This window comes from Sturnira hondurensis, unplaced genomic scaffold (genome assembly GCF_014824575.4).
Source record: "Sturnira hondurensis isolate 20B ecotype Veracruz unplaced genomic scaffold, ASM1482457v3 Scaffold0004257, whole genome shotgun sequence".
In the NCBI taxonomy this organism is placed as follows: domain Eukaryota; kingdom Metazoa; phylum Chordata; class Mammalia; order Chiroptera; family Phyllostomidae; genus Sturnira; species Sturnira hondurensis.
The window spans coordinates 1,285,544-1,305,511 of record NW_028076888.1 but is presented as its reverse complement, the minus strand read 5'-3'; the positions used below and the strand labels follow the sequence as shown (position 1 = coordinate 1,305,511).

The following is a 19,968-nucleotide window of genomic DNA, read 5'->3' as shown; positions in this document are numbered from 1 at the left end:
CAGGTCGCAGGGGACCCCCCACTGCAGGTCCCTTTCTACCTTCTCCGCTCTGTGCTGCTCACATGTTCTCACTGCTGCCGCGTCCCAGGCCTTGCAGAGACAAACTGTTGGTGCTGGGTTTGTTGTCTCCAGGAGTATTAACTGAGGGACAGCCCCTCCCCGACCCCATCTAGGTTCAGGGCCCCTCCCAGGAGTGCCTACGGCCGCCACTTCTCCCCCACAGCAGCACCGCCTACCACTTGTTGTCGGTACCTGTTCGGTTCTCCTCCCCCTGCTGGTCTGTGAGTTCTGAGGGGTAGGGACCAATGAACGAGTGTGCATGGCTGAGAACTACGCTGGGCTAGGCTTGGGGACACGAGAGGACCCGGCCTCAGAGAGCTCAGTCTGGTTGTTTGTCCAGGAACTCAAAACCAGCTGCTGCTCAGAGCCAGAAATGGCGCCGGGTGCTGGGATAGGAGGGGTATAACGTGGTCCCTGCCTCAAAAGGCTGCCCTTTGCCACCCCCTTCCCCACCTTCTGTGTTATAGATGCCGGGCCAGGTGGTGGGGAGGCACGGACGAGTGGGTCGTGACTTCTGCCCCCAGTCTTGTGGGGAGGTCTGCAGAACCAGTAACCATGGTAGAATGACCTGTAGGCTGGTATTTATTTGCTGTGGAGACCAGCGGTCATGACTTTGGTCTCTGTGTCCCTGTGACTAATAGCAGTAACACTACCCCGTGCTACCAGGCCAGTATCCGCTCTAGATCTCAGAGGGCTTGACCAGATGCCCTCGGAGAAAGGGTCCTCCACCCTGGCACTGGTGATGTGCGTGCCGGCCCATTCTCTGGTGCGGGGCCATGCTGTGCCCTGCAGCGGGTTTAGCAGCATCCTTGGCCTCCACCCCCTAGATGCCATTAGCATTCCCTGCCCTTCCAGTTGTGACAACCGAAGTGTCTCCAGGCATTGCCAAATGTCCCTGGGGGGACAGAATCGCCCTCAGTCGAGAACTGCTGCCTTAGATGGGCCAGTAAGACTACCTGCCTAAACCAAAGTAGGATGGAAATTTTGAAATTCATGCTGCTGCCCTCCTAAAAAAGGCAAAAGAGGGACAAAGAACTCAGGCCGTATTCCACGGGTGCACACATGGCCTTGTTTGGCGTAAAATGCGAACGTCTGTGGGGCAGTGGGAGGGCCCCCGGAGGCTGAGCTGTGTGTGCCTTGGCCCAGGCCACACGGAGGCAGAGCTCCTGGCAAAATTAACTGGGCCGTCACCAGGTTTTTGTGTCCCCTGACTTTGTGTGGTTGGGATGCAGGGCAGGTCACCAGATGGCCGCATGGAGTCCACGGGACTGGCGTCCGTCCTGGGAGAGCTGAGTCAGGTTCAGCCATCCACCTAAGTGTCAGTGGAACCGGGGTTTTCTTTCTCGCCTCACAGCGCTGATCCTGGTTTGTGACAGTGTGTGGATTTGCATAATTGTTTCGCACCTGCCTCCCGCAGGACTGTGGAATCCAGGGGGGCAGAAACCAAGCGTGTCTCGCTTACCAGCAAACCGCAGACCTTGCCTGGTGCCCGGCACACAACAGAGGTGCTCACTGTGTACTTGTGGAGTGACCGAGGGGCGCTGTTGGTGGCAGAAGGATCTAGAGAGTGAGGGCTGGCTCTTCTGCTCTCCACCTGAATGCCGTTGAGCTCCAGGGCTCCTGGAGACCTCAGTTCTAACCAGATGGAGCGTGGGTGGGAGATGCAACCTCCATTGCTCGCTTCCTGGTTTGCACCCCAATGGGGAAAGAGATAGTGCCCCGTTTTCTGACCAAGACTCTAGCTACAGGACAGACCTTGCATGGACCAGGCAAAGGCTCCGTCCTGGTGGGGAGCACAGGTGTCCCTGCCTGCGCTCGCCCCTCCATCTAGCACTGAGCCCCTGTGACGTGTGCCGGCTGCAAGCAGGGAAGAGAGCCCTGGATGCCACCTGCCCAGGCCTGCACGCTCTCTGCTGGTCCCCCAGGGTGCTCCTGATGTTGTTGAGAGACAGCCCTGGGCTTGTGGGGGGTCACTGTAACTTTGCTGCCCGGAGGAGTGTTGTCTCTGAATTTAGCTGAATACACTGGAGCTTGAGCAAGGAGATGGAAACATCCTGGGTTTTGCAGCTCTCCTGGGCCGATTCTCCCGCCAGCGTGCTTTACGTAAAGGGCACGTCTGCAGCCAGCTCTGAGGCCCCCCTCTGCCTGCCCACACGGATTCAGGGGATTGGAATGCCTCCCTGGCACCACGCACTGAGCTTCGGTCACCGCTGTGTTTCACACCAATTAAAGGAACGCTCTGTCTCTTTTTTGGGGTCCTCCCCTTTCCTGCCTGTAATCCCTTTCCCTGGAATCTTGACTTTCAAAGGGATGGGAGGTGGGTGGAGGCTTTGGGGCGCTCACACGGCTGAGTGTTGGCCTCCAGGCCAGGTGAAGCTGGCGGCCGTCCCAGAGCACATCGGTGGGCACCCCTGGCCCTCAGAGCGGGTGCTGCATTGTCAGGTGTTGCATGAGAGGTTGTTACCCTGTTAGCTTGCTCTTCCTTGGAGGGCAGCGATGCGGAGGGCTCTAGGATAGCTCAGCTCTACCTGGGACAGCACCCTAGTGGGCCAGGGCCGCTGTTCAGTTAGAAGGAGGTGGTTGTCCATTCAGTCAGCAAACATTTATTGAGCACCTACTGTGTTATAGGCTCCCAGTGAGGCACTTTTGTGAGCTGTCTCATTTCATCCTGATAACAACCCTACGTGGGGGGTGGATTCTGACAGTTCTCATACAGGGAGGGAGCCAGAGGTCAGAACGGTGAAGGAACAGCTTAGCATCACAGTAAGTGGGGAGCCGGGACCTGACCTGGTCTGGTTGCAGAGCTCACCTTCCTAAAAAACCATCCCCAGGGCATGGTGGTGACAGAAAGGGGGCACCCCAGGGGCCCCCACGGGACCAGAGCCTGCTGCAGAGCAGGAGCCGCCCGGAGTGCACGGGCCCCCCACTTTCCACCGAAGGAGGGACCCATCCCTGGCAGCGGGACATAGGCAGGGGTCAGCCCTCAGCTTGGGCACCCAGCGTGGTTTCAGTGCCGTGAGCAGAAGCAAAACGAGGGAGTTTGGGAATTCCTTCTAGGGCCAGCGCGTGGGCGACCCCTGGACTATCCAGGTCCGCACGGGTCCCATTCACAGGGTTGGTGAGCGCCAGTATGTTCTTGCTAAGGCTGAGTGTAAAAGAGGACTGGTGTGTGTAGGGATGGCTTCTGGGGGGGGGAGGGCGTGGTCCTGGGTTCGACTCCCACCCCAGCACAGCAGAGTACAGGACAAATCCATTTCAGGGGGAAACCACCCCTCCACTCTCTCTGCCCCGGCACCTCCAGCCCAGGCTCCTGGTCCTGTCTGCTGTGCCCGTCCCCCTGGCCACACCCTCTCAGAGCTGGGAGGGAGAGGCGTGGATTTATTGGGGAGGGAGGAGCACCCCTACAGGCAAAGATGGAGACAGACCTTGATTTAATCAGAGGTCTGCATCTGATGAACTTGACTTTGGAGACTGTATTTTGCCATGTATATATAATGTGCCCCCAGGTTTGGGGCCCAAACTTTTAGGAAAAAAAACTTTTAATTTTTTGATTCAATTATTTTATGTATTTATATTTAGATGCTTGTTTTTTATATTATAAAGAAATTCTAGCATCTATTTTTGAACATATTTATGGTACAAGAGATTTTACGTAACAAACAATTACAAAATGCAAGAACAGATACAAGATATTTTGGGTACTACCCATGTATAATGCCTACCCTTATTTTTACCTCAAAAATTTGGGCAAAAAGTGAGCATTATACATAGCAAAATGCGGTAATCCACCTCTCCGAGCCTCAATTCCCTCCTCTGTAACACTGGGGTGACCCCACCCACTTGTGGGATGGGCCGCCTGCCTGCAGGGCTGGCAGGTGGATGCACAGCTCCGCCCCTCCCCCTCAGGCCTGGAGGAAGGGAGCGGCTGGGATGACAGCCCCGGCCTTCGTGGGCACTGGTCTGCATGTAAGTGCTGGCTGCTCTGGGGGTTCAGCCAGAGCTGTCCTGGGCCCTGTGGCCGGGGCCTCGGGTCCCCTGGGGCTTGCCTTTCTGGACACCCCAGATGCTGCCTGGCCAGCTCGCTGCGCTCTGGTTGGGTGGGCTGAGTTATTTTCAGCCCTGAGTTTTGCACAGGTTGTTTCTTCCTGCTCAGAGCTCTCCTGTGGGACGAAGTAGACGGCCCCTTCCCTGAGGGAGGCAGAGGCTGGGTCTGAACAGAGAGATCAGAGCCAGATTGGACCCTTGTGGCCTTTGAGAGGAAGGCCTTTTCCACCTTCCAGCCAGGGGCCCCAGCACCCAGCCTTGAGCTCCTCCGCCCCGCCCCCGGGCCCCTGGGTGGATGGCAGGCGCCTCACTGGTCTGTGTGGGGAAGACTGGTGCGTGCCCCACGGGCAGCGTGTCCTGCTGGAGCGGCTGCAAGCGGTAGCCGCTGGACCTCTGGGGTCCTGCGTCCTCTCCCAGCCACATGTTTCTGACTCACCAGGACAAGAATGTGCACATTTTGGGAGCAAGTCCTTAAAAATAGTCCAAGTCCTTCCCCCCACCCTACCTCTCCCTCCCCTCTTCTTCAGATCACACCCTGCCTTTGGCCTCAGACCTGGTTTTGGGGAACCGCCCCCTGCACAGATTGGCAGAGAATCTGTTTACGATGCTTTCCTAGGAGGAACCGTCCTGGCTGCAGGCTGATTGCAGATGGAAGGAGGCATAGTTCCCAGACGTGGGTGCCCCTCAGCCTTGGCTGCCGCACCCCCTCCCCCGAGGGAGGTGGCAGGGCCGACCCAGACCAAGGGGTGCCTTCATTCATTTAGTAGGTATGTGTGAGGCCTCATGTTTGCCAGGCACGGCTCCAGGGCTGTGGGGACACCAAGGAACAGAGACAATAACACCGTGGCCTCTGTTGAGTGAGTCCACATTCTCGTAGGAGGAGGCTATTACAAGCAACTCACACGCACAGCTGCCCGGAGGTGTTAAACTCTGTGACCACGGGGAGGCCGAGTCAGGGGACGAGCGTGGTGGGGAGGTGCGTGTGCTGTGTTAAAGAGGGTGGTGGGGCAGCTTCTCTGATACGGGGACCTTGCAGCAGAGCCCGAGGAGGCGAGAAGGTGTCTGCGTGTATGTTCAGGAAGAGGGAGCCAGTGCAAAGGGCCGGGGCTGGAGCCTGTGCGGGATGTTTCAGGAGTTGCACGGTGGCTAATGTGACTGCGGCAGAGTGAGCTGTGAGGGGAGAGGCAGGGTCTGAGTCAGGCAGGTAGTGGGGGCAGGTGCATCTTGGAGGGCCTTGTCCGCCAAGGCGAGGACCTTGGCTTCCACTCTGGATGAGGTAAGAAAGCATTTGAGGGTTTGAACAGAGGACAAACTTGGCTGCTGCACTGCAAAATGGAAGCAGGAGAGCAGGGAAGGGGATATTTTACTGGTCCCAGTGAGCTGGAGGATGGCGGTGTGGACCAGGCGGTAGCAGGGTGAGGGAAGGGAGGGGCGAGATGCGGTCAGTTCTGGACCTGTTCGGAAGGCAGAGCCAACAAGGTGTGCTGATGGGTAGGATGTGGGTGTGAGAGGAAGAGGGAGGTGAGGGTGTCTGAGGTTTTTGGTCTGAGTCCCCGGCGGGCCGGGGCTGCCAACAGGTGCTCCGGGAAGATCGGAGGAGCAGGGGTGGTACTCAGGGGTTGGGTGGATGCGAAGTTCCAGACGCTTCGTTGACCACAGACATGCTGAGCAGGCTTTGTTCCCAGGCAGGACTCTGGAGTGCAGGGGAAGGTCATTCTGGGGGCATCATCACGGAGATGGTCTTGAACCCCATGAAATGAGCGCGGCCACCTGGGGGGCACAAGTGGGATGAGGCCGTGAGTCTGGAGCAGTCCAATTTGGACACCCGAAGGCGCGGTGGAGGAAAGTGGGCGACGTGGAAGCTGAGCAGGAAGGAGAGCGGTGGGAGCATTGGGAGAAGACAGCGGCCGAGTGGTGGGGGGTTGGGGGGGGCCTAAGGTATGTCCACTGCATTTGGTGTTGTGTGGGCCGCTCGTGGGTCCAGGGAGCTGGATGACAGATCGGTGGGGAGAGCACCCAACCTTGGGGGCACCTTCCCTGGAAACCCCAGTTTGCTCCAGCCTCTCTGCCGTCGTCTGGGCCATTTCGGCCGCTGAGACTGTCCATCCTGCCCCTGCAGCCGCTCTGTCACCTTGTGTGGAGTCAGGCACCCCTCCGTCTCCAGTTCCCGTCTCGTTCGAGCCGCAGCTGCCCCATTTGTCTGTGCAAGGAGGAAGGGAAGCCCACCTCTCGGGTTCGGTTCCCGCACAGAGATGCTCTGCTGCTGGACTGAGTGTCCTGGACTCGAGTGTCCCAGGCTGGCACTGCATGGCCTAGCAGGTGGCTTCAGATGGGGAAACTGAGGCTCAGAAAGGTGAAGGGGTAGCATGAAGTCCATGCTGTTCCCTTCCGGCCTCCAGGAGTGTGTCCTGGGGGGCCTGTCACATGGGCCCCCCGGGACCTGGGACCCTCTGGTGATGCTCGCAGAAGATGAGGTCAGGATAGTTCAGTCCATAATAGGAGTCTTTTCACCTGGTCCTTCAGCCTGGCGCCTCCTGTCTGGGCTGGATAGCTGGGGACAAAGGGGTAAGTGTGCAGGTTGTGAGGGACAAGAGGGGTTGTGAGGAGGAGGCAGGGCTGCAGACCAGTCCAGCAGTAGCCCTTCCCACCCCCAACCCCCTTCTCTCTCTCTCTTTCTTCTCTCTCACTCTCTTCTCTCTCTCTCTCACATACACTTGGTTTTGCAGCCTCTGGCTGGCCCTGGTTTCCTAGGCAACCGCCCTTAGGGATGCCCTCTGGAGGAGTGTGGGGTGGGGTGGGTGGGCTCTTCTGTCCAGAGACCTCTTTCCGGGGCTGCTCCCACTTGTCCTGCCTGGGGATCATTGACCGGGGGGCCCCCTAGCTGAGGAAGTCAATGGAGGAAGGAGGGTGGGGCTGGGGATGCCTACTCCGGTGGGGACAGAGCCCCTATTGTCTGAGGCTTCAGCCATTGACCAAGCCTCACCCCTGCCCACGGCCAGCAGGGTGCCCCTTTCAGAGTCTCCCCCCACCCTCGCCCTCAGGAAGCCCATTGAGTGGCCTGGCGTCTGGTGGCAGCGGGCAGGAGCTGGCCTGTTGTTCCTCTGGCATTTGGAGGCTCCTGCCACGGGCTGGGGAGGACCTGGAGGAAGCTCCCCCTTGTCTCTCGGCTTCCTTTTCCTTATCTGCTACAGGAATTAAAGTTGGACAAAGATGGAACAGTGTTCGGCATGGGGCCTGGTGCACAGCAGTGCTCAGATGTCAGCTGTTCTCATTTCGAAGTCTATTGTTTTATGGTCTCAAAGGTGGTGAAGGTCACGGAGGGCAGGGGTCAGCCTGCTGGTCGCCGGTCGGCCTGGACTCATTCGGCAGTCTGCAGAATGGGACAGCGAGAGTGTCCTCAGGGAGTGGCAGGGACTCTGGGAAGGGAACCAATGTTCATTTAGACTCTCCCAGCCTTGTCAGATGGGCTTTCATTGATGTTTGCCCCTGACCAGAGAGGACAGGAGACACAGAGAGGGTGACCGACTTCCCAGGGTCTTCAGACCAGTGTCTGAAGCGGGCTCTCTCGGACCCTGTCCTACACCCTCTTACGCCTCTCTTTCCAGGGCTCTGTCTTCTGGTCCCATTCCTCTTGCTGAATGTAGCTCCTCTGGAGTTTTCTGGAATCAGGCACCTCGTCGTCTGTCTAGAGCCCCTGGGAGCCATCTGCCTCCAGGCTTGGCAGCAGATGGCCATTTGCTCTGGGGCCTCTGATGGCAGCAGAGCTTTGGGTGTCCTGCCACCCTGCCTACATGGCCGCGGGTCCCTCTTCCCACTGTCCAGCTGGATCCCTACCTTATCCTCCCATCTCTGGTCTTTCTGGATGGAGCAGAGGACACCTGGGGTGGGGCTGAAGTTCTCACCTGGACCTGTGCTTCTCTTTCCACTGGGCAGGAAGTCCTACACCTGCCACTGCCCCCGGCCCAGGGACTGCACCGTGAGGAGGCCCCAAGCAGGGCACGGTCCTCAGGCTATTTGGTTCTCAGCCTCTGGGCTCCATTCAGCGCAGCTCAGCTAGAGCGTGGCCTGGTGCTCCGGACACCGAGACGAACAGAAGAGGCCACGGTCTAGTGAGGGAGATGGTTATAATCGGAGCTCTGGGTGCCCCAGAGTCACCTGTGCTTTTGATAAGACTTCTGATAGACTTTCCCTGGCCATACCTCTGAGCTACAGAGTCCTGGGCCTGGGGCATGTGTATTTTTTTTTTTTTTAAAGCTCCACAACCAGGCATGGGGACCACTGCATGAGATGGGCTTGGGGAGGCCTCACAGAGGAGAAACTGGGTCAGGGTTTCAAAGATTGAATAGGAGTTTGCTTGTTGTTTGTGAAAGAGGATTCTACAGTGGAGGGAGCAAATGGCCGAGCAAAAAGCCCAGAGAGGTAAAACAGGTCGGCGTGGTCGTGGGCCTGATAGTTCTTCATGGGGGTGGAGCGGGGTTCCCTTTCTGCCCTTCAGGCCAGGGGAGGGAGCTGCTGCGACCCAAGAGGTCACCTAGGGCCTTGCTGAGGGCCTGGACTTCACTGAGGAGGCAGTGAGGAAGGGTCAGACGGTGTGTGTTGTGGGACAGTCACATGGGGGGATATGTTGGCCAGGGGCACGTCTGACAAGGGCTGAGAGCCAGAGATGCCTCTCGAGGGTACCGTGGGGCAGCCCTTGCCTCGGGCAGCCCAAGCACCGGGTCCTGCTCCCATCCCACCCTTTGTCCTGGTGTCTGGGAGCGAGACACGGGTGCTGGGCCACAGCTTATTCCTTGTTTCCCTCTGTGCAAGGCCAGGGGACAGCCACCTTCCTCTGGTGAGGCTGCCAGACGTGGAGGTGCCTCCTCTGCTGCTTTCTGGGCATCCAGGACTGACGTCTGACTGCCCGGACCCCTGCCCGCCCCCTCCTCCCCAACTGGTCCACAGGCCAGCTGTCCCTGTCCCCAAACTCCTGGGCGGCTTCTGCAGCCTCCCTGACTTTGGGGAGCCCTCCAGGTGAATTTCTCCAGGTCTCCTGCAGGAGGAGGAGGGATGGGGCCCTCAGCTGAGTGCGCTGGGAGCTGGCCCAGGATGGGGTGGGCCTCCTGGCTAGCAAGGCCGGGCGGCAGGTGCGAGCTGGAGGGGCTGTTCCCTAATGGGCCTTTGGGCTGGGTGCACTTTGACCCCTGAGAGGCACTTTGGTTAGATTAGAGCCAGGAAAAAACCTGCCCTGGTGAGCAGGGCTGCTGAAGGTGGAGGGAGGTGCTGGCACTGGCTGCTCTTGGGTGGTCCAGGTCAGGAGGCTGACCTGCTGAGGCACACCCTGCAGCCCGCACCTGGGGGCTTCCTCCCTGGCTGCTCTGCCTCTTGCCCTGGCTGAATGTGGCCATTCTGCGTTAGTGGGGAAGGGCACTGTTCAGGGGGTCTGCCTGCCCGGCAGTCATTTTTAATGAGATGACCCCCTGCAAGAGAAGAAACTTTCCTCTACCACCCATGCATAACATTCTTTTTTTCTTTTTAATAAATTTTATTGATTATACCATTACAGTTGTCCCGTTTCCCCCCTTCATTCCCCTCCACCCTGCACAACCCCTCCCCCACCATTCCCCCCTTTAGTTTATGTCCATGTGTCACAAGTTCTTTAGATTCTACATTTTCCATACTATTCTTGCCCTTCTCCCTGACTATTTTCTACCTACCGTCTATGCTACTTATTCTCTGTACCTTCTCCCCCCTTCTCCTCCTCTCACTCCCCTGTTGCTAACCCTCCATGTGATCTCCATTTCTATGGTTCTGCTCCTGATCTGGCTGTCTGCTTAGGTTGCTTTTGTTTTAGGTGTGATTGTTAATAACTGTGAGTTTGCTGCCCTTTCACTCACTGTTCATATTTTTTATCTTCTTTTTCTTAGCTAAGTCCCTTTAACATTTCATATAGTAAGGACTTGGTGATGATGAACTCCTTGAATTTGACCTTATCTGAGAAGCACTTTATCTGCCCTTCCATTCTAAATGAGAGCTTTGCTGGATAGAGCAATCTTGGCTGTAGGTCTTTGGATTTCATGACCTGGAATACTTCTTTCCAGCCCCTTCTTGCCTGGAAGGTCTCTTTTGAGAAATCCTCTGACAGTCTGATGGGAACTCCTTTGTAGGTGACTGTTCCCTTATCTGTTGCTGCTTCTAGGATTCTCTCCTTCATTTTAATCTTGGTTAATGTAATTATGATGTGCCTTGTTGTGTTCCTTCTTGGGTCCAACTTCTTTGGGACTCTCTGAGCTTCCTGGATTTCCTGGAAGTCTATTTCCTTTGCCAGACTGGGGAAGTTCTGCTTTATTATTTGTTCAAATAAGTTTTCTACTTGTTGCTCTTCCTTTTCCCCTTCTGGTACCCCTTTAAATTCAGATGTTGGAACGTTCAAAGATGTCCTGAAGGTTCCTAAGCCTCTCCTCACTTTTTTGAATTCTTGTTTCTTCATTCTTTTCTATTTGGTCATTTTTTTCTTCCTTCTGATCCACTCTCTTGATTTGAGTCCCAGTTTTCTTTCCATCACTATTGGTTTCCTGTGCATTTCCCTTCATTTCAATTAGTTTAGCCTTCATTTGTTCCTCTAATTTGTGACTAAAATCAACCAATTCTGTGAGCATCCTGATCACCATTATTTTGAACTGTGCATCTGATAGGTTGGCTATCTCCTGGTTACTTAGAAATATTGGCTCTGGGGCTTTGAGCTGTTCTTCTTGAGCCATAATGTTTTGGTCTGTTCACGCCTGTTACGTGTGAGGGGTGGAGCCTTAGGTGTTCACCAGGGTGGGGCGACCCAGGTCGCTAGGTTGTGATGCTGTATGTGGGGGTGGGGTCAGAGAGGGGTAATGGCGTTTTTTCTGCCCTCTCTTGGATTTCGGTCCCCTTTGCTGCTTCCCACAAGAAAACTGGGCCCCCCTGGTGCTGGCTCCCAGGTGTGTGGGCCTGTGCACCCTCCAGGACCCTGTGGGTCTCTCCAACAAACTCTCTGTGAGCCTGAGCGCTTCTCCCAGCACCTTGACCCCGAGAGTCTTTCCAATTGGTGCTTTCAGGCTCTGATTCTTGTCGCTGGGGCCCTAGCCTGAGTGGTCTGTCTCACTGTTCACTCCTTCACTTGGTTTATCTGCGCACGAATGTGTGACCGTGGTCAGCCAGCCGCCTTGTGCCCTCACTGGGTCTGCCCATTGCCACCCCACACCTGGGATCTGCCAAACGCTGCCTGTGCTCCTGGGTCCGTCCAGCTGATCTTTCCAGTGCAACCCTGCTCAGCCAGCCGCTGACTCCGCCCCTCTTTCCGGTCTGGCTGAATGGTTCATTGTTGTTGGACTTCCCTACAGTTCAATTTTCTGTGTTTTGGTTGTGTTCTTGTTACTAAAACTTTGTTGTCTTTACACTTGGTTGTGTAAGGAGGCGCAGTGTTTCCACCTGCGCCTTCATCTTGGCCACCCACGCATACCACCCTTACCATCATAATGGTAAAAATGTGTACGGAGAGTTACTTGGTGCAAAATACCTTGCACACCTGACTCAGTCCGCATTCCATCACCATAGGACTCTTCATGGCAAGGACTCATGAGAAAGGTGCTCACTGTACTGCTGGCAAGGGCAGACTGGAACCTGCACTCAGATCTAGCAACAAAGCGCATCTTTGTAACCACTGCACCAGCACCGAGAACACGTTCTGCCTCTCTGGTGTGGCCGGCAGGAGCCTCGCCCCCTTTAGACTCGGTTTCCGTCTGTAAAGGGAGAGCCATGCCCTCTCGTAGCTGCTTCCTGGTTCCGACCTGGTCTGATGTTTCTGACCTGGTCTGATGTTGCTCTGCCCATCTTCTTTTTAAGAATGAGCGTGGTTATTTGTATTTTCTCTTATAATGCTCATTGTAGAGTATCTGGGAATTTTAGAAAAGTAGAAAGAAAGTAAACAGGAAACTCATAACCCTGAGCATAAGAACACTCTGTATATCTCTGTGAATTTCCTTCCAGTTCCTTTCCTCTGTGCCCTTTTTGTTTCAAACTATAAGAAAAAGTTGATTTAGAAAGTTACAGAGACCAAAGAAGGGTTCTGGGAGCTTAGGAAAGAGAGAGGTGTAGGTAAAGGACCTGGGGGAAGAAGGGGTTGGGAAGGCTCAGGCGTAGGAGGGGAAGGGAGAGCGGAGCTGGAGCGTGCCCCGGGTCTTTGGTCCTGAGGATTTTAAAGGCCGAGAGTTTAGGGGAAATCTTAGGGGAGGATCACAAAAGAATATTCATCAGCTGTATGAAGATGAGCCAAAATGAGATTTATTCCCCTGGCTTCACCACCGGTCCTTGGCTATGGTCCTTTGTGCACTTAATCCTCACCTGAGGACATGCTTATTGCTTTTGGCGGGGTGGGGGGGCGGGGAGAGAAACATCAATATGAGAGAGAGACACTGATTGGCTGTGTTTCGCACACAACCCCAGTGGGGACTGAATTTGCAGCCCAGGCATGTGCCCTGACTGGAAATCAAACTGGCGATGCTTTAGTCGCAGGCCTGTGTTCAGTCCACTGAGCTACACCAGCCAGGGCGTCTGTGCACTTTTAAAACAGAGTCAGAGAAAACCAGCATATGCCGCAGCCAGCGAGAGAGGCATCTGGGTCGGACCCGGCTGCGTGGTGGGACTCTGAGCAAAACCTACCGCCAGGTAGATGCTGTCAGTCACTGTGGGTAAAGGAGACCCCAGCGAGCTGGGGGGCAGGGTGTCCTCCCATGCCTTCTTCATGCCAACCTTCTGGGAAGAAATACCCTGACTCTTCTATCAGTTTTCTTGAATCCCCCAAGAAATGTTTGGCAAGGTGGAAGACCCTGTCTGCAAAGGAAATGTCAGCGTTTGAAGACTTGGCAAAAAAGTGCAAAGCTTGCTGTGCCAGGGAGAGGAGACATTACGTCCCTCCCACAGGTGGTCAGAGCAGAAGGGGAAAAGATCCCAGCGCTCCTAAAAATCCCCGTCCTCCTTGCTGTTCTGCTTTGAACATGGCCTGACGATGAAAAGTGAGCATCCTGGTTTATCCCTGAGACATACTGCAAAAAAAAAAAAATTGGGGTGAAATGTGGTCTGAACAGTCAGCCAAAGATAGGTGACCATGGGAACAGAGAGCAGCCCCTCTGAGGGAGAACTGTGGGATGGATGTTGGTGTGCACCCTGCCCCGGTGAGAGCGAAGCTGGGTGAAGGGCCCTGGCAGGCTGGCAGGCTCCGAGGGGACCAGGGGAGGGCGGAGATGGGGCCTGAACTGCTGCCCTGAAACTGTGTGTGTGTGTGTGTGTGGGGGGGGGCATTTGCATGCTCTGTGGTTGTTTGGCTAAGAACATGGTGTCCAGTGCAGCTCACGATCCTCTTTGGGATAAAAACTACAGATTTCTGTGTAGTGGATAAGATCCTTTGTAGAGAAAATACTTTAAAAGTATTTAAAGGTTGCAGCTTTTTGAGCGGCCACGACATACAGTCAGGTTTTAAGGCTTCTGACGTTGATGTTTCTAAATGTGTAACGGTGTGGTAGCATGGCGAACTCATGAGAATTTGTATCGGTAGTAAATTTGGGGTTTCTTAGAATGTTGCATTTTAAAAATTTGTAATGAACTGGTGTATGTTAAAAAATGAATCAAATGGTATCAGCAACCCCCTGTGTGCTGGGTCACTTTTGGTTTTCAGCCGGCTGCTGCTTTTGCCAGAGATGGTCATGGCCGGAAGGTTCTGGATCGTTTTTCTGAGAGAGGCTCATTTCAGGGGTTTCACAACACATTCCTTTGGGCTCAGGCTCCCACCTCAAAAACTTTCGATGGTGCATAGCTCAAGGAAGACGTAAAATAGGAAAAGGAAACAGCCGCCTGTTCTCTTAGCATTTCCTCACCCGTGACCTGGCTCTTTGCATGTAGCGGCCCCTGAGATCGTCTGGGCCGGGGCTGCCTCTGCTTTACAGAGACAAGGCCCAGGGCACCTGAGAGGCTGAAGAGAGGTCAAGTTCACTGAGAGATCTCAGGGTCTCTCTCTAGGGTCCTTTACACTCTTGGGGTGTGGAGTCCAGACAGAGTCCCATTTGCCGTCCCGTATTTTGAGGGACATCAAGGATGGGCATCTTGGTGCTGACCGGGCCTGCGTGGGACTCGGTGGTTGACCTCAGGTATGCTGCTGGGAGTCCTGTGGGGCAGGTAGTAGGACCCCCATTTTACAGATGAGGATGCTGAGTCTCAGCCCCCTTTCCAGGGGGCTGAGACTCCAGCCGGGGTCGCTGACCCCAAGGCCGGAGCTGTGGTGATCGTGTGCCTGGGTGTCAATGACAGCCATAGACTAGTGTGTCCCAGGGACCCTGCCAAGACTTTTACACATTTTTACTCTTAACTTCCTTCATAACCCTCTGCGGTGGGTACTTTGTAATGTCCATATACCAGTGAGTAAACTGAAGCCCGGAGATGGGGGTTAAGCAACTCATCCAGGGCGTCGGGCTGATGAGTGGCAGGACGCAGGTGGGATCACGTGGCCTGAACTCTCTCCAAAGAGTTTCCACGAGGGTCTCTAGTGGTGACGATGCACCGCCCTGAGCCATCCCCACTCCCTTGCCCAGGTCAGGTGAGACTGGAGGTAGGTGTGTGCAAGATGGTGGCCGCAGGCCTGTGGACACGCATGGGGCCTGCAGGTCTGTGTCCTTGCCCCAAGACCTCGCTGGCCCGGATTAGTTTATAACCTCCTCCACACCCGCCCCTCCCCCCCCCCCCCCCCGCAGCTTCCAGCCCCCAAGTCCAGGGAGGTGGTGCAATGAAAAGAGTGAGACTGAGACTCAAGTGACCTCTGTGACCTGGGGCAAAGCCTTACTCTCCCTCGCCTTGGTCCCCTCATCTGTGAGTGGAATAACGCAGACAGAGCTCCGGCTTTATAAAGGTTGGTGTCTCCCTTCCTGGGGAAACCTTGGGCTTGGAGCAGAGGGTGCGAATCCGCCCCAAAGTGGGCGGACAGAGGGGAGGAGAGCAGACTCTGGCCTGGAGGGAAGATCCTGAGTTTCTGCAAAGTCAGAAAATTGCACTTAAGGAACAGTTTGCACAGGAGCCCGGGTGAGGTGTCTCCTTTCTTCCTCCTGGAAAATGGGTCCGCCTCTCTCTGAGCCTCCCTAAGTGGTTCTGAAGGAGCCCACAGGGAGGGGAACGGCCCCCGGGAGGGCTGCTGGGCAGTTGCACACCAGCATTTTAGTTTGCTTCCCCACACCCTTGGCTGGAGAGAAAATTTCAGTCCCAAGGGTTTTCAGTGTGGGGCTCAAAGACACAGGCGCATGCTCGGGGGAGAGCAGTTTGCATCAGCCAGAACTGACCCTGGCGGATCCGTTTCTAGGAATGTGCCCTAGGTTCACCCATCCCTTCACCGTATTATGGAGGGTGTTAGTTGCTGCATTGTGTATAAAACATCAAAACAACCTCCCATTGGTAGAGACATTAAAAGAAATTGTGGTACATTAAAAAAAAAACGTGCAGCCATTAAAAAAGACTCATTTCTATGAGCTGCTCTGAAATGATCAGTGAGAGCCTTTAGCAGAAATAGTGGTTGTAGCACCGCGGGGCGGTGTGCTTTTTTCTGTGCACAAGCCGTCGACCAGGCACGCAAGCTGGGTACCAGGGGAGTTCTGCACGCTTTGCAGGGAAACGGTCACAGTGGTCACTCCTGGGGACCAGGGTGACTGGGGTCAGGGGTGAGAGGCCTGCTTTTCATTGTATACCCTTTGTCTTCTTTGGATTTTGAGAGGCACTAGAGTGTGGTGGTTACTTTAAGGAGCACAACTCTGATGCCCATGGCCTGGTTCAAACCTTGGCTCTGCCGCTTACCAGCTGTGTGATCTTAGGCGACTTACTTAACTGCTCTGGGCCTCCTGTTCTCATTTATCATGTGCAGTCCTGTGTGTTACCATTGTTTGTAAAGTGCTTAGCGTTTGAGATAAAGCAGGCGCTCCATGAATGTTCGCTGTTATTAATTAATTGCCATTTACATGCACTCTGTCTTTATTTAGGAAGCCAGTTAACAAGCACAGGCTTTAGGAGCGGAAAGGAGAGCAGGCGCGCTGCCAGTGTGTGGCGGGGCTGATTAGATAGGAGGGCTGGGTGCTCTCCCTCCGGGATGTTCCCCTCCACCACAGGGCTGTCCTTCTAGACGGCCCCGAGTTCTGAATCAGGGGTGCCGAGTGGGGAGTGGGGAGAACTCTTTCCCTCACTGCTTGTCAGGGGATGTCTGTCAAGGTTGGCCCCAGGGCCCGAGGAGCCCACCAGACGCACTGGCTTCTTGGTTGCATGAGTTCCCGAGGTGAGGCCAGCTCCCCGCTCTGAGCGGTTGAGATTCTGCCTCTATCTCGCACCATCCGCTGCTCTGCAGCCCTTTACTTTCCTTATACCCATATGCCATGGCTGGGTGGCCCCTTGCCAGCTGGGGCAGGACAGGGAGAGCCAGAGAGTCCATGGCCTTCAGCAGGACTCAAAGGAGCCTCTGGCTATTGGGCACCCGGGAGGAGGAAGTGCCCGGCCAGCTCTATGACAGGTCAGGAGTGACACAACTTCTGGAACCAGGGGCTGAGCCTGACCCTGGTCTCTGGGGCTGCAGCTTCAGCTGCAAGTCAGAAGGGACAGGGCAGAGGGGTAGTATAGTCAGACCCCTCAGACTCCTGTGGGTCCTTGGCACTGGGCAGAAGGTCAGCAGCAGCAAGGGCTTTCTGGAAAGACGGGGTTACTGCTCGGCAGTGCTGGGTGTTCTGGGTTAATGATTGGTGATGGCTGGGGGCTGGGCCCTCTGCCGCCCTGTGCTCCTGGAGCTGCTGGGGAAGCCCTGTGGGAGCTGGAGGCTGGAATGCACAGGTCGTGAGCCGATGGCCCACCCTTCTCCGCTGCTGAAGCTTGGCCTTGGATGTCATCTAATTAGATTTCTGGCCTTCTTTTCACAGGCGAGCGGCTGGGTTGGCGCCGGTCTGAGCTGGACTCTGTCTGATGGCTTCCTCCGACCCTCCTCCACAGGATGCCACAGGTACCAAGCCCGGGGCTTCCTGCTTGTCCCTCCTCTGTGAAGGGCTGTGGGGGGCCAACAGAGGACCCCTGGCTTGGGAGCAAGCTGATGGGGAAGGGGGATAGGGGTGGGGAATCCGGCTCCGTTGGCAGTTAGCTGCGTGCCCTTGGGCAAGTGACTTCACCCCTCTGCCTCGGTTTCCTAGTCTGCCACAGGGAATGATCATTTCCTTCGCACAGAGTGGGCTCCTGGCACGGGCTGGTTCTTCACCTGTGTCCCTAAGATCCTCTGGAGAGACAGGCGGAACCCAGCTGGGGACTGAAGTGTGCTGGGGGGTGAAGTTTATGAACTGAGGGTGGGGACCCGAGGATTGAGGGGAAGGGGCATCTGTGAAGGTGCTACGGTCAGGCCACCTGCTTCCAGAGTTGGCAACAAACAAACGAAAATACTTGTGTTAAAAAAAATGATCTGTTGTTTATCTGAAATTCAATTCGACATCCTGTATTTGATCTGGCAACCCCAGGTGGCAGGGCCTCAGACGCCGTGGGCAGAACCCAGGCCGCACCGTGGAGGGGCTAGACGCAGGCTGTTTCACCCCCCTGGGCCCGGCTTCCCGTCCTCTTTCCTGCACTGGGGGAGGCAGATAGCAGAGTGGTAATGAGAAAGGGCTTTTTCATCAGCCTGACCCCGCCACTGGCACCTCAGTCACTGGGTGTCTCTGTCTCATCACCCACAAACATGGGGATAATGGCGACACCCTCCCTTGTGTTGTGGCTTAAGTACAGGTGGGCGCAGGCGTGCGGTAATCGATCACTCGGTGAATGGAGGCTGTCAGCGCTGTGGGGTGTGGGCAGGACGCTACCTGAGCTGTGTGTGCTCTGCCCTGAGCTGTGCTCCCCTCCAAAGGGTGGGTGGGCTCAGCACAGTGGACCTGCCTTCTCTGTGACAGGGGTGGCTTCCTGGGGCCCGGCCTCCTGCGCTCACTGGGGTTGCTCTTGTGGACAACGGGGAGTGTCCAGGAACTTCAAGGGCACGTGTGGCCAGGTCCGCCTGCGCCAGCTGTCCGGGTGGGTGGGAGGGGCTCAGTTTAGCTCTCAATTACCCAGGGACGGGCCTCCTGATTTTTCCTTCTGATAAGCAGTGAGGTCTGATTGCCTGGGTCTTAGGAGCCTGGGAGCAGCACTAGGGACAAGGACATCTCCTGGGTCATGACCATGACTTTAGGTCCCAGGATGCCCCCTCCCTGGCCCCTGCTCTCATGGTCACCTAGCATCCTTTCTCCTACCTACCAAGGGGCCAGGCATGGAAAGTGAGAACCAAATCATTTTATGATCAAGTCCATTCACTTCTATTCAAGAAACATTCGATGGCCACGTCTTGTTCCAGCTCTGTCTGGTGTTGCTGGCTGGCCTCGTCTGGTTGAGCCAGGCTCAGGGCCATTTTCTTACTTTCTGAGAGCTGCAGATTCTCTGAAACACCTCTCCAGTTGTCTTTTAGCCCCTTCATTCTTGCTCACCTGCTTCGCTGGGCACCTTGGTATTTGCTCTCCGCACCTGTTGCGGCCCCAGCCTGGAGCACCTCTCCCCACCCGGTCCTGTCCGACCTTGGCTCGTCCTTCAGGGCTCTGTGCAGGGCAGCCTGGTGCCCGAGGCCCCGGTTGGCATGAGTCCCCTCCTCTGTTTCAGCCCCAGCTCAGTCTCTGTGGTTTGATGTTTTCCTCTTGCTGTGTCTGCCACCCTTCACCCCCAGTGAGCTCCTTGACATCCAGGGTCACATCTTGCTTCTGTGTGAACCTCCTGACCTGGGGGCTGCCAGAAACAGTCCATTGGATGCAGGCATGCCTGTGTTGATGGACGGGCTGACCGAAGTCATCGATCAGGAGAGGGTGTAGAAATGACCCGAGCTGGACACGGTCTGGGCCTGGCCTGTGAGGTGGGAGGGCCTGCCCACCTCACCCAGGGTCAAGGACTGGGCGACGTACGCCTCAGGGCAGCAGTAAGAATCATGGTGGTGATGAAGATGATGGTGATGATGATGCAGTGACAGCGATGACATCACCATAAGGACAGCTAACATTCAGCGAGCACGTACCTGGCACCAGGCGCTTTACAAGTGTCAGTTCATTCCGCTCTCCCAACTACACTGCAGGGTAGTTGCGATCGCTGTACTCACTGTTCAGATGAGGAAACCTCAGCTTGGAGGGGAACTAACTGGACTCTCGCACAGCCGGTGTATTCTCGAGCCGAGTCTGCACGAGGTGCCGTCTGGCTGGAAACGGCAGTCAGTGCTGCGATACCGGCCTCGCGTGCAGGGAAGCCCTCCCCGCCACTGCCTGCCCAGCAGGTTCCAGTGGACAGGGACCCAGGGCACTGAAGCACTGCCCCCCCACCCCGGTCAGGAAGGGCTTGCATCCGGTAGCCCAGTCGTGGTGGGCAGGGACTTTGTGTTCATTTGTTTCAATGTTTTCGAAACTTTTAAAACCATAACTCATAGACGTGACAACAGGGGTGTGTGTGTGTGTGTGTGTGTTCAACAGATACTTCTTGTTGCCTACCAGATGCCAGGCATACGACAGTGAGTGAAACAGAAGCATATCTGCCCTCAAGAGACTCTTTCCTCACAGGGGAGCAGGGAGTAAAAGAAAGGAAACTTAGAGCGTGTCCTGTACTCATAAGGGCCACAGAGAAAAACAAAGTGCGCAGGTGCGTAGGGAGCCCTAGTGCCCTGTGGGCGGTTTTGGTCGGGGCAGCCTTGCTGGGAGCTGGTGTGGAGCAGAGACCTGAAGGAGGTGAGAGCAGGAGACACCTGGGGGACTGTTCTGGACCCTGGGGCTGGCAGGACAAAGGTCCTGGGGCAGCAGCACC

General features: G+C 55.8%; 1 protein-coding gene across 9 annotated transcripts in view; it reads left to right on the top strand.

The window, feature by feature from the left end:
* Nucleotides 1–19,968, top strand: part of ARHGEF10L (Rho guanine nucleotide exchange factor 10 like) — a 157,103-nt gene that overhangs the window by 37,712 nt on the left and 99,423 nt on the right. For 7 of the 9 annotated variants that reach the window (XM_037045081.1, XM_037045075.1, XM_037045073.1 and 4 more), the window contains one exon: nt 17,046–17,125. In XM_037045081.1, the coding sequence (XP_036900976.1) occupies nt 17,089–17,125 (37 nt within the window). In that variant the 5' untranslated portion in view covers nt 17,046–17,088. Of the gene's footprint in view, nt 1–8,961; nt 9,118–16,909; nt 16,960–17,045; nt 17,126–19,968 lie in introns of those variants that run through there. The other 2 variants (XM_037045074.1, XM_037045078.1) reach the window with 2 other exon arrangements.